At 39.6% G+C, this 14,648-nt stretch overlaps 1 protein-coding gene across 3 annotated transcripts in view; it reads left to right on the forward strand.

Moving 5' to 3' along the window:
• The window catches only part of cdh11 (cadherin 11, type 2, OB-cadherin (osteoblast)), a 90,338-nt gene extending 84,794 nt beyond the window's left edge, over positions 1-5,544 (forward strand). For all 3 annotated transcript variants that reach the window (XM_038731501.1, XM_038731503.1, XM_038731504.1), the window contains exons 14-16: positions 1,695-1,946; positions 2,577-2,728; positions 2,943-5,544. In XM_038731501.1, the coding sequence (XP_038587429.1) occupies positions 1,695-1,946; positions 2,577-2,728; positions 2,943-3,308 (770 nt within the window). In that variant the 3' untranslated portion in view covers positions 3,309-5,544. The remainder of the gene's footprint in view (positions 1-1,694; positions 1,947-2,576; positions 2,729-2,942) is intronic.
• The last annotated feature ends 9,104 nt before the right edge of the window (positions 5,545-14,648 follow it).

Genomic DNA, 14,648 nt, shown 5'->3' on the forward strand with positions numbered 1-14,648 from the left:
TTCTTTCTCTCTCTCTCCCCCCTTTCACTCACATTAGATCAAAGCATAACCAGATGGAGGCTTACACTACCTTGTAGAAAGCAGCAGGTGCTCTGAATCACACTCTCTCTCACACACAAATGCACACATGTCCTGCGGGCTGTATTAATTGCAGTGGGGTCTCTGTCCGTCTGTACATATATCTTGGGGAGCCAACTGATTGAATTAAGTTTTGGGAGTGCTGTGAGAGAGACTAAAAGAACGAAAATGAGCGAGAGAGCAAGAGAAAAAGGGAGAGAGGCGAGAGGAGAACAATACAGAAAGAAGTGGCTGCAGCAGACTGAAGAGGAGAAGTGGAAATATGAATTGTGTTGAGCGGATTTTCATAAAATCAGCAGGGACCAAGGTTTTGGATTTGAGAGACCGACAACAAAATCAGGTAGTTTATCTTTTACAATTTAGACTGACCGATGGAAGGGAAGTCACTCATTCCACTTGTCCAGATATTTTCAGATGCCTCAGATCCACACACACACACACACACACACACACACACACACACACACACACACACACACACAGCTGCCAGGGAGTATTGGTGTTGGCAGGAGGCTGAAAGCAACAGATGACAGTGACATCAGCAACAGAGAGGGCTGGGGGTTACCTTCACTCTGTTTTATGGTGAAAAGTTTTAGTGAGCTCTTCTGTTTGTGTTTGTTTTTACTTACAAGAGACTGTGTTGCACCATTCTTTCTTTTCCTTTTACCCATGCAATATTATTTTGCATTTATTAAGCACTTTACATTGTAATCTTTAATTGTGCTCTATAAGTAAAGCTGCTATTTAGTTTACTGTGCAGTAAACCTTACAGAGAGTGAGGCTAAGAGTGTGTCATGGATTGGGGTCATTTGAGGGAGGTACAAATTGGAGCTGAAGGTTAAGAAATGCTTGCAGCGTGTGGGGGGCCCTCACAAGTATAGTAATACTGGTGTGTTTGTAATACTAAAAAGTTAGTCCAAGACATCATCAGAAACAATTCTGAACTACTTTGTTACATTTCCAACGACCGAGTTCAGTGCAGTACAATAGTTTTTCTCTGTTTACTTATATTGCTCTGTAATGTATTTTTAATATAAATGTAAAATACTGTTTGTTTGGTGATGACACTTCTGAAATGCATTTCGTGTACCTTGTCTCTTCCTTTGCCGGCAATATGTGTTTTTTTTTGTTTTGTTTGAATTGTTTGGATAGGGTGGAAAAGAGGTAGACAGAAGCAGAAGCAGAGCTAACTAGGCCTCGTCATAACAGCAGTGGCATTTGATTACATTTCCTCCTAAACTGATGATTGGACCCACTATTTAACAGAAATTTAATATCAGCAAAGTTACACTTCGCTGGCTCTTGTGTGTGAGCAATGTGTGCGGCTCTGTATGTGGGTGGATGACATCGGGTATGTGTGTACAATGACAAAGCAGGCAAGTGTGTATATGAGTTACTGAGAGACCAAACAAAGAAATACATCACTATATGTGGTTTTGCACGTATACTGAATGCCTGTATGTGTGTATGATGAAGTCCAAGCTATGATAACAGTCTAAACACAGAGTTTTATTAGAAAAGTCACGAGCAATATATGTACTTGCTGTATGTTATACTCTCCTGTTCTCTCTCTATTATTTATATTTCTCTCTCTCTCTCGCTCTCTCTCTCTGCAGACAGCACAGCAAGTATCTATGTGCTCCGTAAAGGATTCAGCCGTCTGACCCAGGACGTCTATTACCTTCCCATCGAGATAAATGACAACGGGTTCCCTGCTATGAGCAGCACCAACACCCTGACCATCAGAGTCTGTTCCTGTGACAGCAGAGACACCATCCTGTCCTGTAACGTGGAGCCCTACGTCCTACCTGCTGGTCTCAGTACCGGGGCATTAATAGCTATATTGGCCTGCATTGTGATTCTGCTGGGTAAGGAGCTAAAAGCTTTGCTTGTTTTGATCCATTTAGTTTGGGAACATGATAAAGGATTACTGATTTACATTATTTTTTTGTTAGGACTTGGAATTTAAGATTATCTAGCAGTGTGTTCACAGAAACCAAGTCTGTCAATCTGCTGTCCTAATAAAAATCAAACACTGATATTTAGAGGTGAAATGTGAGGAATGGAGCTGGGCTATCCACCTCCATTAATGTCCTCATTGGAACTGTACTGAACTGTTAAGATTAGTGGTCCTGGGGCACTTGTGTATCCTCAACTTGTGTTTTCTTTCTCATCCCCCAAAACACATTTCAGTACTTGCACATTGTTTCCTTACAGTTGGAGTTTATGCTGCATTTTATCCATACACAATACAACAGAGAACTTTCAGGAAGATTAACATGTTGATAACCACCTGAAATTAAAATGGCATGTGTATAGCACAATACAATAATGATATTAATTAAACTGTCCGAGGTCTAATTACACTATCTTCCACAGTGCATACTAATTATCTAATGCTCGACTTTCTTCACAGAGACTGTGTGGGGATTGTTATGCAATCTCTAAATACAGAACAAGTTTTGAATTGTGCGTGTTTGTGTGTTTCTCCTTGGCAGCAATAGTGGTGTTGTTTGTTGCACTGAGGCGTCAGAAGAAGGAGCCACTGATCGTGTTTGAAGAGGAGGACATCAGGGAGAATATTATCACTTATGATGACGAGGGAGGTGGAGAGGAGGACACGGAGGCTTTCGACATCGCTACACTGCAGGTATGAAATTATTCTGTTTCTCAAGGAGACAATAGGTACAGAAAATGTAGAAATGTACTCAACTTCACTACAGGCATGTGTTAGCTTCTGCTTACTGTAAAATGCTTATATACAATCAATGTAAAAACAAAACTATTTAAATTCTGTTCATAGCTGTATTTTTCTCGATATCTAAACATGATGCAACCTTAAATGTTACTTTCTAATTGTTCAGAACCCGGATGGTGCCAACGGTTTCCTGCCAAGAAAGGACATCAAACCGGAGCTTCAATATCCCATCCGGCCCGGTGCTGGCCATACTGCAGCCAACAGCGTTGATGTCGATGACTTCATTAAGACTCGAATTGCAGAGGCTGACAGTGACCCGACTGCACCTCCATACGACTCCATTCAGATCTACGGATACGAAGGCAGAGGATCATTGGCTGGGTCATTGAGTTCCCTCGAGTCTGTCACAACAGAGTCTGACTTGGATTATGACTATCTGCAGAGTTGGGGGCCGAGGTTTAAGAAGCTGGCAGATTTGTACGGGACCAAAGACTGCTCCATTAATGATGGGGATGATGGTGAAGACTCTTAACAGTGGTCTTACTGAGTGGACGCCCCCGACTTCTGATTTATTGATTCCATGAGGATTTGTTAACTGAGGTTTAACACTTCCCAGTACCCGATTGTTACCAACTACAACCTGATCAGTTCATGCCAATTTGTCAACGGATGTTAACAGCTCTCCCTCCCATGGCGCCTCCTTGGTCCTCCAAGATGATTTGTTAATGAACACATAATGAACGCTTGGACTCAAACAGCTCCCAGCTTTTTTCCAATTCTCTCCTTTCCCACATATGTCTTTTTCCCTCTCTCTTTCTACAGACTTGAGCATCGGAGGGCTGGAAGATTTGTTATGTCACCAGTTTGTCGGTTTGAGAGTAAACTGTTGGGGAAAAAATGTTGCTGTATGATCAAAATGACTTGCTTATAGCCAACTGTTTAGTTTATTAGAGGTTATCTATACTTTTGTGGACTGGATTCACGTACTTCCTCAAAAGGTTCCTGAGAGATTTTATTCCCATAACAGGTTCCACAGTCGGCTTTATTTTCCTTAGCTCCACTCTTTGTGGTGTATATAAAAGGACACGCAGAAAGAGAGTAAGAGAGAGATACAAACAAATTGAAAGAAAAAGTTACTATGGGATCCAGCAACCGCCTGATGTTATGAAAGAGAAATAAAAGGTAATGAAGATTCAAAGTTGTATTTGTTTGTGCAGAATTCAGCAGGTACTGTGGTTTAGATAGCGTTACAGACTCTGGGTTGTTGATACTTTGAAGACGCTCAAGGCATCTTCACAGTATGGTGGCCTTATAATAAATATTCAACAACTCCAGGGGTAAACACAACAAGAGTAATGATGGAGACCGCTACCTTCAGCAGCTACACGCAGACAGATGAACACACAAGGACTGAGTATCTGTGAAAATACTACACAAATACTGTTTTTATTTTACTCCCAAAAAGAAAGAGACAGAACCTGGATTCAATTTAAAGACTGTGGATGATTTTTTGTTTTCATTCTTCACGGCAGAGAAGACGTGAAAAGAAAAGCTGCCCTTCTCCACGCCCCTGTGTCACCATTCCTCCCATCAACAATCACTCCCCATACCGAGTCCACCAATGAATGATCGCTTCATCATTCAGAGTCCTCCAATGATGATCAATCACAATGAGTAAAAACCTGTGAGCTCTAAAAATCGCCTTAAACTTAATGGACACTCTTGCAACGCAGTGCATTCTCTTTTTTTCTCCTTTTGTTTCTTTTTGTAACTTGAAAAGTATACTCAGAAAGCAAACTCTTCTCCATGTTAGGTATGTACAGAGCAATGTGCAGACATGTGATATAACACTTTGAGGATCCAACTTGCGCCTCGTGCACTCTTAAAAAGGGGATGTGCCGTTTCTGCCAGTGCAGTAAATGTAGACCGGGAAAATGTGCATTGTGTTTTTTCCCCAACACCACCTATGTTGGCAGCAACATCTGTTGTATCAACATGTGTTGCTATTTAAACATAAGATGTGCACATTGGAAAATAACACAAAGGTGTGTTTACTGAGCCACATATACGGAGAGGCTGAAACCAGAACATCCTTTTTAAGTGTGTAGATTTGTGTTCAATCTCTTTTTAATGTTATTATATTATTATGATTATTATTGCTGTTTTTTTATTATAATTATTATTATTGTTATTATCATTATTATGACAATAATTGTTTTCTCTTTGGCTGCAGCCACACAGGAACAAATTCATGTTTAACTCTTTGCAGCTCGGATTTGATGTTCTTTTGGTTGTCTAAACATGGAGAGACTACATACTATTCGATTTTCATTTTTGGACAGCTATAAGAAATGCACTGCCAAAAGTTAAATGTCAGCTTTGGTTCATGCCTGTGTGAAAACACCCTCTCTAATTTCCTTTGTTTTTGTTTCATTTTCTGTTTTCATTATTTGGCGTTTCTTCGTTCTTTCTCCCTGTTCAAGAGGAAAACTAGCAATCTGTGTTTGTTGCAGTGAGAGAACGCCTCGTTTTTATTCTCTGTCAAGTTTTATGGTACCAATTTGTACAATTTTAAAAGTTCTTATTTTAGTATACATGCAGAATATTCCAGTATTACAACAAAACATGTTAAGAAGATAAGATTAAAAAAAATGTTACAGCATCACACTTATATTTTCTGAACATTGTAATGTTGCTTTACTATGTGCTTCAATCTCCGAAGCGAAAAAAAAAAACTTTGAAATAAATGCTCTTTTTATAAAATTGTACTGGACTGTGTGTGGAAGTAAACTTTGTGTTAGCTTCACATACTTGACTGCTTATACTGAAAGGATGCCCAGTAGCAGTGGTGGTGGTCTTCCTGGGACCCATGCATGGCAGATATTACAGTCCACAGAAAAAAAAAACAGCCCCTGAATGCCAGCGCAATAAAATGTAAATAGGCAAATGCAGCCTGTCCCCGTAACCATTTCAACTGACTTTACTTCAGTGATTTTACATACGGGAACGGTTGTTTGGGGTAAATGAAAGGAAATCAAAGAAAACCGTTCAGACCGCCTCCAGCTTTGCATGTAAAAACATCAACTTTTGCTTAAAGAAAGTTTTTCCTTGCCCGTGTCATCAACTGCTTGCCCATGGTGGGATTTGTCTCTGTAAATAATATTACAAAGAGTACAGTCTAGACATGCTCTATATGAAGAGTACCATCAGATAACGTATGTTATGAATTGGCACTATATAAATAAAATTGAGGGGTAAAAATGACAAAACTAATGCATGTAAGGGCACATTCCTGAAAGGAAATCTGCACTTTTTTGGCGTCTGACAACATTTACACTGGACTTCCTGGATTGGATTTCATTTCTCACTGGTACCTGAAACAACAGGCTTCCACCAACATAGCCATTTGTGTTGATATAAAGGCAGTCTGCAGTCATGTTAGCAACTCTGTGAGGCTTTACTTAGGCACGGTATAGATTTGAGCTAACAATGACAACGCTAACATGCTGATGCTTAGCACGTATAATATTTACCATGTTCAACATCTCAGCTTAGCAGCCAATTAGCACTAAACACAATGTGGCACTGAGGTTGAATTGAGGGACACTGGTTTACATGCATCTTGGAGAAATTAAAAGTTTGACCTGTGTGGCTAAAAATTAATTTTTAGAGACAATAGATTATTTACAACTATTTTCTAGCTTAGCATTCAGAAGGACACACACACCTTTCTAATTTTTTTTCCTATGTGTGTTTTCTGTAATGACTAATACTGCAGATAAATAATTATTAATAATAATTAATGATTATTAATCAGCTCCAGAAACACACCTTTGGAAAGACATTACAGTTTTTATTCACCTCCATCATAAAGAAATGTCATGTGCAAATAAACAAAGTATGTTTGTCACTCTCACACACACAGGTTTCATTCCCTCACTCCTAGGGGAGCAACACTGAGAAAGGTCAGGCTGCACTTTGGATGAACAACAAAAGAGGTGATATGAAAAGAGGGAGATGGTGAATGACACAAAGGAAGAGGTGAAAGGAAAGACGGGAAATAGATCAGCAGGAGGACGTGAGCAGGGAGTGAGAGGGGGGAAAGGAATGAGAGGACTGGTGCAGCAAAATTACGCCTTAGGCCATGCTGCACTTATATTACGGACATTTTATTATTCCAATGTGGGGAGGACATGAGAATGCAACACTAATATTTCTACTTAGCTCACCTCGCATGTATCTTTATGATCTTTCTTGAATTATATTGTTTTGTTGAATTAAAGGATTCCACAATGAATTCCACAGGGCAGTAACTAATCATTTTCATAAATTAATGTGCTGATTATTTTCTCCTTTAATACTCGTTAAGTCTATAAAATGTGTATAAAATGTCCAATAGTAATAGTATAACAACAGTAAATAAGAATAGTAAATCCTCGACCCAATTCCCCAAAGCCTAAGTTTACTTACACACACATATAATACTTCAAATAGTTTAAATATTACATTGGAGAACCTAGAACCAGAGAATTTGTGGAATTCTTGCTAAAACATCAACTAATTGGTTAATTGACTAATTGTTTAAGCTCTACAATGAATACTGGGTATGGTAGGAGTGGTTTAAAACAGGTAACAGGTAAATGTCATTCCCTAGTCTATAATATTTTTAATAATTGTTGCTTCTGGGTTGAACAACTACATTGAAATGATCCTTAAGTAACTGAGGCAGAACAGAGAAGGAGGAGGAAGGAGAGTTTAAAGCTGTATCAAGATTGTGATGCCAAATGAAGGTTTGTTGTATCAGTCCAAATCACAAATTGGGGCTGTGACACAGAGGAATGTCCAATACCTGCTAACTGACATCCCATGAAACTGCCATACTTAACCAAATAAAACGTTCATGTGTTGCATTTTTCTAAACAGAAGCACAGTAAAATGTTTAAGACTCAATAGCATATTTAATGTCTTAATCAGTCAAACTGCTTTTCTCTGCTGCAGTGTGTGATTTACCCTAAGATGGGTGTCTTTCTGCATAAAAAGCGTGCCTCCTGCTATCCGTGGTCCCACTGGGGAAGAGGGAGGTGGCGAGTGGGGCGCTGAACTTCTGCACCTGACTGAACCTTTATGGCTACGTCCCACTGGGAGAGAGAGAGAAGAGACAGAGAGAAATCGAAAGAGAATCACTCAAAAAAAGGAGGACAAATAAACTATTATGTGTGCCAGCTAGAGGTGAGAGAGGACTGAGGAGACAGAGAGAAGAGCACGTGTAAAGGATTGAGTTTTAGAAGGGGGGAGGATTGCAAAGCAGAGGATAGAGAGAGGAGGAAGCGGGGGAGAGGTGAACTCTTGCACCTGTTTATGCAAACTTAGCATCTCCACCTGAGAGGAAGACAGATGCAAAGGCAAAGACAATCATTGCTTGAAAGAAAAAAATGTTTTCATAGCTAATGGGCCAAATGTGATCTTATTAAAGCATATCATCAGATATTTGTTCATTTTAAACAGCAATCAGAAATACGGATGGGCATTTCAACTCAAAAAAAATACTACTTGATAGTCACTGGGAACTATTTGACTACTTATGTTTTTAATAAACTTGTGAGAATTAATACAAAATTATGAATTTTAATATTCAGAGAATATTAATCCATAAATCTCTCATTTCGGGGCACCGCCGGAGATCCAATTCGCCCAGAGTCCCCGGACCTCTGAGTATGGCTTTAATAATTATACAATCATTCACTAGTGATCAGTTAGTTAATAATCGCTCAATTATCTTAAATCAATCAGCCAGTCTCATATCAAAGGGGTAAATTCTCGTGGTAGGGACTTGGAGACAGACAATACACACGCACAATTCCTGTGATTACAGTGAAGTTTATTAACTAACTAAGGTGAATATAAATGCGGTTACATATACATCAAAAAGATAAACAATGGCTAAACAATGACAATGTGGGGTTCGATTGTGGGGAGAATTTGACTCATACTTTCTGCTAGGGAATTTTCCGGGGGTTCTCCGTGTCTTGAATGAAGAAAAAAACCCTCAAGTGTTGACCTCGGTCTGGCAATGAGGCTGTTCTGTTTGGATGTCCTTGGGTTACTGCTGGCGGGCCCACATGGCTGACCCGGGCGTCGGGGGATCAGTGTAAGTTAGCTAAACGAATAAAGCTTAAAAACAAAATTGTGTAACTTAACGATCTGATAACTTTTAACAAACAAGCACGCCGGGTGAAACTTCTTAGGGCGTTGCCGGGAGACGGTGCAGTCGGAGAGAGCCAGAACAAAAGAGAACAAGTGAGAGCAAGACAGCGTGTCGCTTTTCAGTTTCCTGAGAGACTGTCTTTTCTTTAACTTTTAATATGTCTAATCAAAAATCTATTTGCGCATATTATAATCAAATATCTTCCCACAATCAAACCTTAATTGTCAAACGGGTATACCGTTCTTAGTTTAAGCATTTGATAAAAAGGAAAACAATTGTTAGTTAAACCTTGAGGTTAGCATTTTCTTGGAATCACATCAGATAACAGGAACTTAATTAGCTTTCTGGATATATTGGCTGTTACACGTTCTTAGAGAATATAAGCAAGATACACGAATGTCATCAGATTATTGGACAAGATAAATACAGTGACATTTATACATTAAACGCATTTCGGGTTACATTTATAAACGGTGCGTACATAAAACAGGGCTGGAAACGTGCGTACGCCTCTTCCCACGTAAAGGTTGTGATCAATAAAAAACAAAATTGAAGGAAACTGTGGTTCTGTAAGTAAACCCTGAACCATGCATACGCACATAAAGAGGAGAAAAGAGAAACGGGGCGACTCACATGGCAGAAGGATGAAACAGTTTGAAATGAATAGGCCTACTATTGTGTAAAATAAACCGAAATATTACCTCTGAGTAGTAAAGGCTTACAGCCTTTCTGAATAATCAAACACGTGTTAACACGTGCAAAAAACACACAATTTAAGATCATTTACACAAAAAGAACTAGATTTAGGATAATAAACACAAACGTTCTGTTTCTGCAAAAGTACACCTAAAATATATTGTACAGTTTAATCAGGAATCATGCTAATTAATACTTTATTATTAATTTATTCTCATAAATAAGGTGAACAGGAGGACAAACTACATTTAAATTGATGCCTGTTACATGCCAAGCAGGCCTGTTTTTGTTTTCCTCCTGCTTTCTTCCTTCCCCCACTAGTTTTTCTTCAGGTGCTGAATGGGTGATTGGCTCGCACCTGTACAGCCTGGCCGAGCTGCACATTGGCCAATGGAGGTAGAAGCTGGCCAACCAGGATGAAGCATGGGAAATAAAAAGGAGCACCCCAGAAGAGTTTGCGCTCTCTCACCCATGCAAATAATTGTCTGATCATTTTATTTTGTGGAATAAACTTTAATTTGTCGTGTTTATTGCATCAGCGCTTCCTTTATGTTGCCTCCCTCGTGCATATTTTTTGCCGTACGCCATTTTTGGCTTTTGGCCGCACGTACACTTTTAGTGAGGTTTCTACACACAGTTTTATAAATGAGAGCCCTGGACTACTCTGCTGATAAATGATGGTAGCAAGATATTGTGTGTTCATTAGGGTTGGGTATCGTTTAAAATTTTACAATACCAGTACCAAAACCAGTACCCTTAAAGTGATACCGATACCAATTAAGTGCTTCATTTGATACCTTACATAAAATGTCACCTGTTGAAGCCATAGTAGTTGATTCGTAGCTTATTATTATTATTATTATTATTGTTGTTGTTATGGACAAGGTTATCTATTTTATTTATCTTGTTTCAAATAACTGCTACATAAAAAGTATTGGGAAATTGTATCAGATCACTCTTCATCCTAATTAGGTCATCCTCACTGGAAGTATTAGCCTGAAAGTAAACAACAGAAGATTATTTTATTAACTTTCGATCAATAAACTGAACTGAAAGATGCTTTTTCCTTTATTGGTGAGTCGCAAACCTCCGAAAATACAACGGTCACAAGAATAAAATGAGAAAGCAGTCTGTTTAAACAAGTCCCTAAACTACAATAAAGATACAAACAGAGGAAAAGAGGCTCCAGCCGATCAAACTACACCTGAAGCAGCTGCAGCCGGAGGCTCCGTGAGTAAAATCAGCTGATTGCTGCTGCGCCACGAAAGGATTTAATTAATGTCACTGATCGATCGCTGCGTTCCATTACAAGTGATGTGAATAGCAAAATGTACAGAGAAGTGTTAAATGATACCAAAAGATGGAACCAAAGAAAAGACAAGCTTGTGGTGATAAACTTGCAATAGTGACGAACATGCCTGAGACTGCAGCTGTAAAAATCACGTGTGGACTCGCTGCGTGCAGGCCTTTTTTAATACAGTTTATGGTGCAGGCACATAAGGAAAAAAGGGCATGCTCTTCTCTTTTGTTTGGTGTGTTGCTTGTGTGTTTGGCTGCAAGCAAAACCATACAAATAGTCATTTTTTGCCACAATCTGGTTACAAAAAGTAGGCCTGTTCATACTGTGAACAGGAACTTTATTTCCTCTGCAGCAACAAACACAACACACAAACATAACACGATTACGCTGCAGTCTACACATCTATCCCACCTCACAGCGCAGTAGCTGGACTGAACACGCCACAGGAAGGTAACTTTATATTTAGCGTAAAACATAAGTAGTGAAAATTAAACTGTACAGAGGGGTTAGTGTGAAACGAAATAGTTAGGACCAACATTCATTTATCAGCGTTTCTTTATCTCTCCGTCTGTGTGTGCAGTTTGTGTGAGAGATTGAGTGTGTCCTGTTATTTAAATCCTTAAATACCTAAACTCCATGAGTCCCCTAGGAGCCAGACTCCATTCTGCATCACAAAATCCCATCAATGGACACTGAGGGAAAGCGTTTGTGTGTGCGTGAGGGGACAGGATGGCTGTGAGGCTGTGTGTGCTGGATATGTAAGAGAAAGCATTCACTGAAAATCTTTTTTGCACTCAGGTTTGTTTTCCTGTGTTTGAGATGTATTAAAGTCACATCATTAGTATTCATGTCAAAAATGTACTATGTGGTGGTTTGAAGTAATCTGTAGCTCACACACTCTGTTTTTGGTGCCTCATGTGGAGAACAAGCTGCTGCTTTGTCTGTGCATGGTAATTCCAGTGTGGGTGTGTGTTTGAGTCAGGGTTTGTGTGTTTTTGTCCTCTTTTGCTTCTATTTCCGTGGTGACCAGTTTTACGCCAAGAGAATGAGCTAGTTTTTGGAACGAGACTTGGTTTCAGAAACCAAAAGGGAGAATTTTTTACTCATGCAGGTGCCCGCTAGTTTTGCATTTATTCCACAGAATACAGTTAGGTGTACATCGATATAGATTAGGACCATATCCCTATACAGCCAATCAAAATCGGTTGCAGTTGTGTCAGCATTCGATCAAAGGTAGAGAGGACGGTCACACAGAGCCAGACTGCAGTCTGCTACACAACACAAGAGCCACAGGCGTTAAACAATGACCCACATTAGCTTTCATGCTAAAGTCTCCTTCTTATCTAACTTAATAACATGAACACGGATCTTGTGCTGCACATTAGCATGTCGAATGAGCGACCAAACGTTTATCAATGAAAGTACCTGCAAATGGCACTTCAGTCGAGTGAGATGCTGGTGTGGTCCTTACTCTTCAATACAACTAACAACACTGTGTGTGCCCATGAAATGAGTGCGCACATAGTTCAGTCAGGAACACACAGAGACCCACCTTTTCAACTGGTTGGTCAAGTTGATTAAAGTTTGACAAGCCCAAATGAACCACACAAATGCACCAGGTAAGGTATGAAAGACTCTCTGAACTTACTGTTCTTACATTAAAATCCGTCAAATTAAAGACTTTTGCCACCAGCCATTACTTAATAATAAAATCAAGAAATAAATCAATGATAATTCTCCAATACTAAGTGCATATTTAATATTACTCTACCTGGTGTATTCACCTCTGTCTCCCTGTCTGAGGTGTTCTTGCTCTTCTCTCTCTCTGATTGAGAGTACTCGTGTACCTGTGTAGACAATCTGAACATGATACTGTGACAATTTTGACATTGACATATTTAATTATTCCCATTTATATTAAAACAAATATTTTTGATGAATTGCAAGGACTAAATTGTCAATTTTCCAAGAAATGCAAAGAAAAAGTAATGCAACGTCCACATGACAAATCACTCCCGCTTGGGAGGAATAATTGCTATTTTCAAGCTTAACAGTGTCTGTGTTGTTTAGTTCGTTTCCACACAGCAGTCCTTGTGCTATAATACCTTGTGCACTTCAGCATTGTGGGAAGAAACAGAAAAGGCATGATTCAGCAGCTTGAGATGGCAGACTGGATAAAATACTAGTCATTTGAAGTGGTACTTTTTAGCCTCACAAATGAGTTTTATTTCTTTCTTCATTCCACTTTCTCAATTTAAACTTTCTAGTTGAGCTCGAGGCCTACATGAGTAGATTTAGTTTCAGCCAGGGACCTTTAAAGAGGTGGTATTATGCTTTTTTCCCCTCTCCTTTATTGAGTTTATGCCTTTTTTTGCATGTAATAGGTTTGCAAAGTGAAAAAGCCCAAAGCCCAGACCAAAGGGAGTTCCCATCTCCCACAGAAAGCTCTGCTCCGAACTGCCTGAAAACAGCTGTTTGTAGTCCAGCTGTTTCCCTTTCATCCCTGTGACGTCGCAGGGATGAAAGCAAAATGTGCCTCATATAACGCTCACTAAGCGGCTAGTCTGACATGCCCTCAAAAACACCGGTGGAAAAACACTGAGCTGCAGCACACAACTCTACTCCCCCTTCCAGGCAGTCAGTGGACATAAAGTTGTTACTGTGATGTAGAGACGGAGCTCAGTTATAACTTTATGGATGAAAGATACTTTTGTTACAGATTAATAACTCACCACTCTGAAACTCTTGCTCCAGTCTATGTTGCTAAGCTGGTCGGCAACATGTACAACTGAAACGAAGCAGTGTTTACCGGCTTCTGGCTGACCCTCCCTCCTCTGCTTCTGATTGGCTAGTAGTCCTACACTGGGAACTGCGCATGTGCAACTCCCAACAAAGATCATTTACAGACAAGATGTATCACTCTATAGCTAAAACGAAGCCTTCACACACAGGGTGAAAAGAGGAGCTGCAGCAATGTGCAGTATGACAAAAAATATGGTGTTTTTTTGAAAATTAAACCATGTAAACCTGTTCTGGTACAACTCCTAAATAGGATTTTGAACCTAGAATGAGTATAATACCACCTCTTTAAAATACACTTAATCTGAGGTGAACATGTTTGATTCATGTTGAGTCAACATTTTGTAGCTTAACCAAATAGAAAGCTGCCATCTCACCCCTGCTTATATTATATCAATACACAATCACCAAGGCTAAATGTTGAAGCTAAGGAGAGAAGCTGTTATTTCTGAATAAACTGATTTACCAGCTTTTAACAACAGCAGCTTCATGCCTTCTTCCTCTGTTTACCTCCCTGAGTGCCAGTTTTATGATTTTTCTGGATCTGACACCACTCCTGCTTTATCTCCGTTTCTTTTCTATTTTCCAACTAACTCCTCGCCATCCCCTCACACTTGTCTTTTTACTTTCATCCTTCGTCTCTCTCCGTCCATGTCTCTCTGCCTCTCGCTCTTCACTACCCTATTAAGATAATTACAGTTCATTCTGTGTCAGTGTGTAGGGGGATCCCAGGCTGGCTGAAGCCTGATTAGTTTTTAATCATGAAGTGGCACTTGAGTAAACAGGGAAATATTCTTCCCGTCACTCCAGAGAGGAGAGATGTGTGTGTGAAATAGTTTGTGCACAAACTGGATGCTGGATGGATGTCCTTG

The sequence above is a fragment of the Micropterus salmoides genome, unplaced genomic scaffold (genome assembly GCF_014851395.1).
Source record: "Micropterus salmoides isolate LMB-PRFRI ecotype aquatic unplaced genomic scaffold, ASM1485139v1 Ms_hic_scaffold_2, whole genome shotgun sequence".
Lineage (NCBI taxonomy): Eukaryota > Metazoa > Chordata > Actinopteri > Centrarchiformes > Centrarchidae > Micropterus > Micropterus salmoides.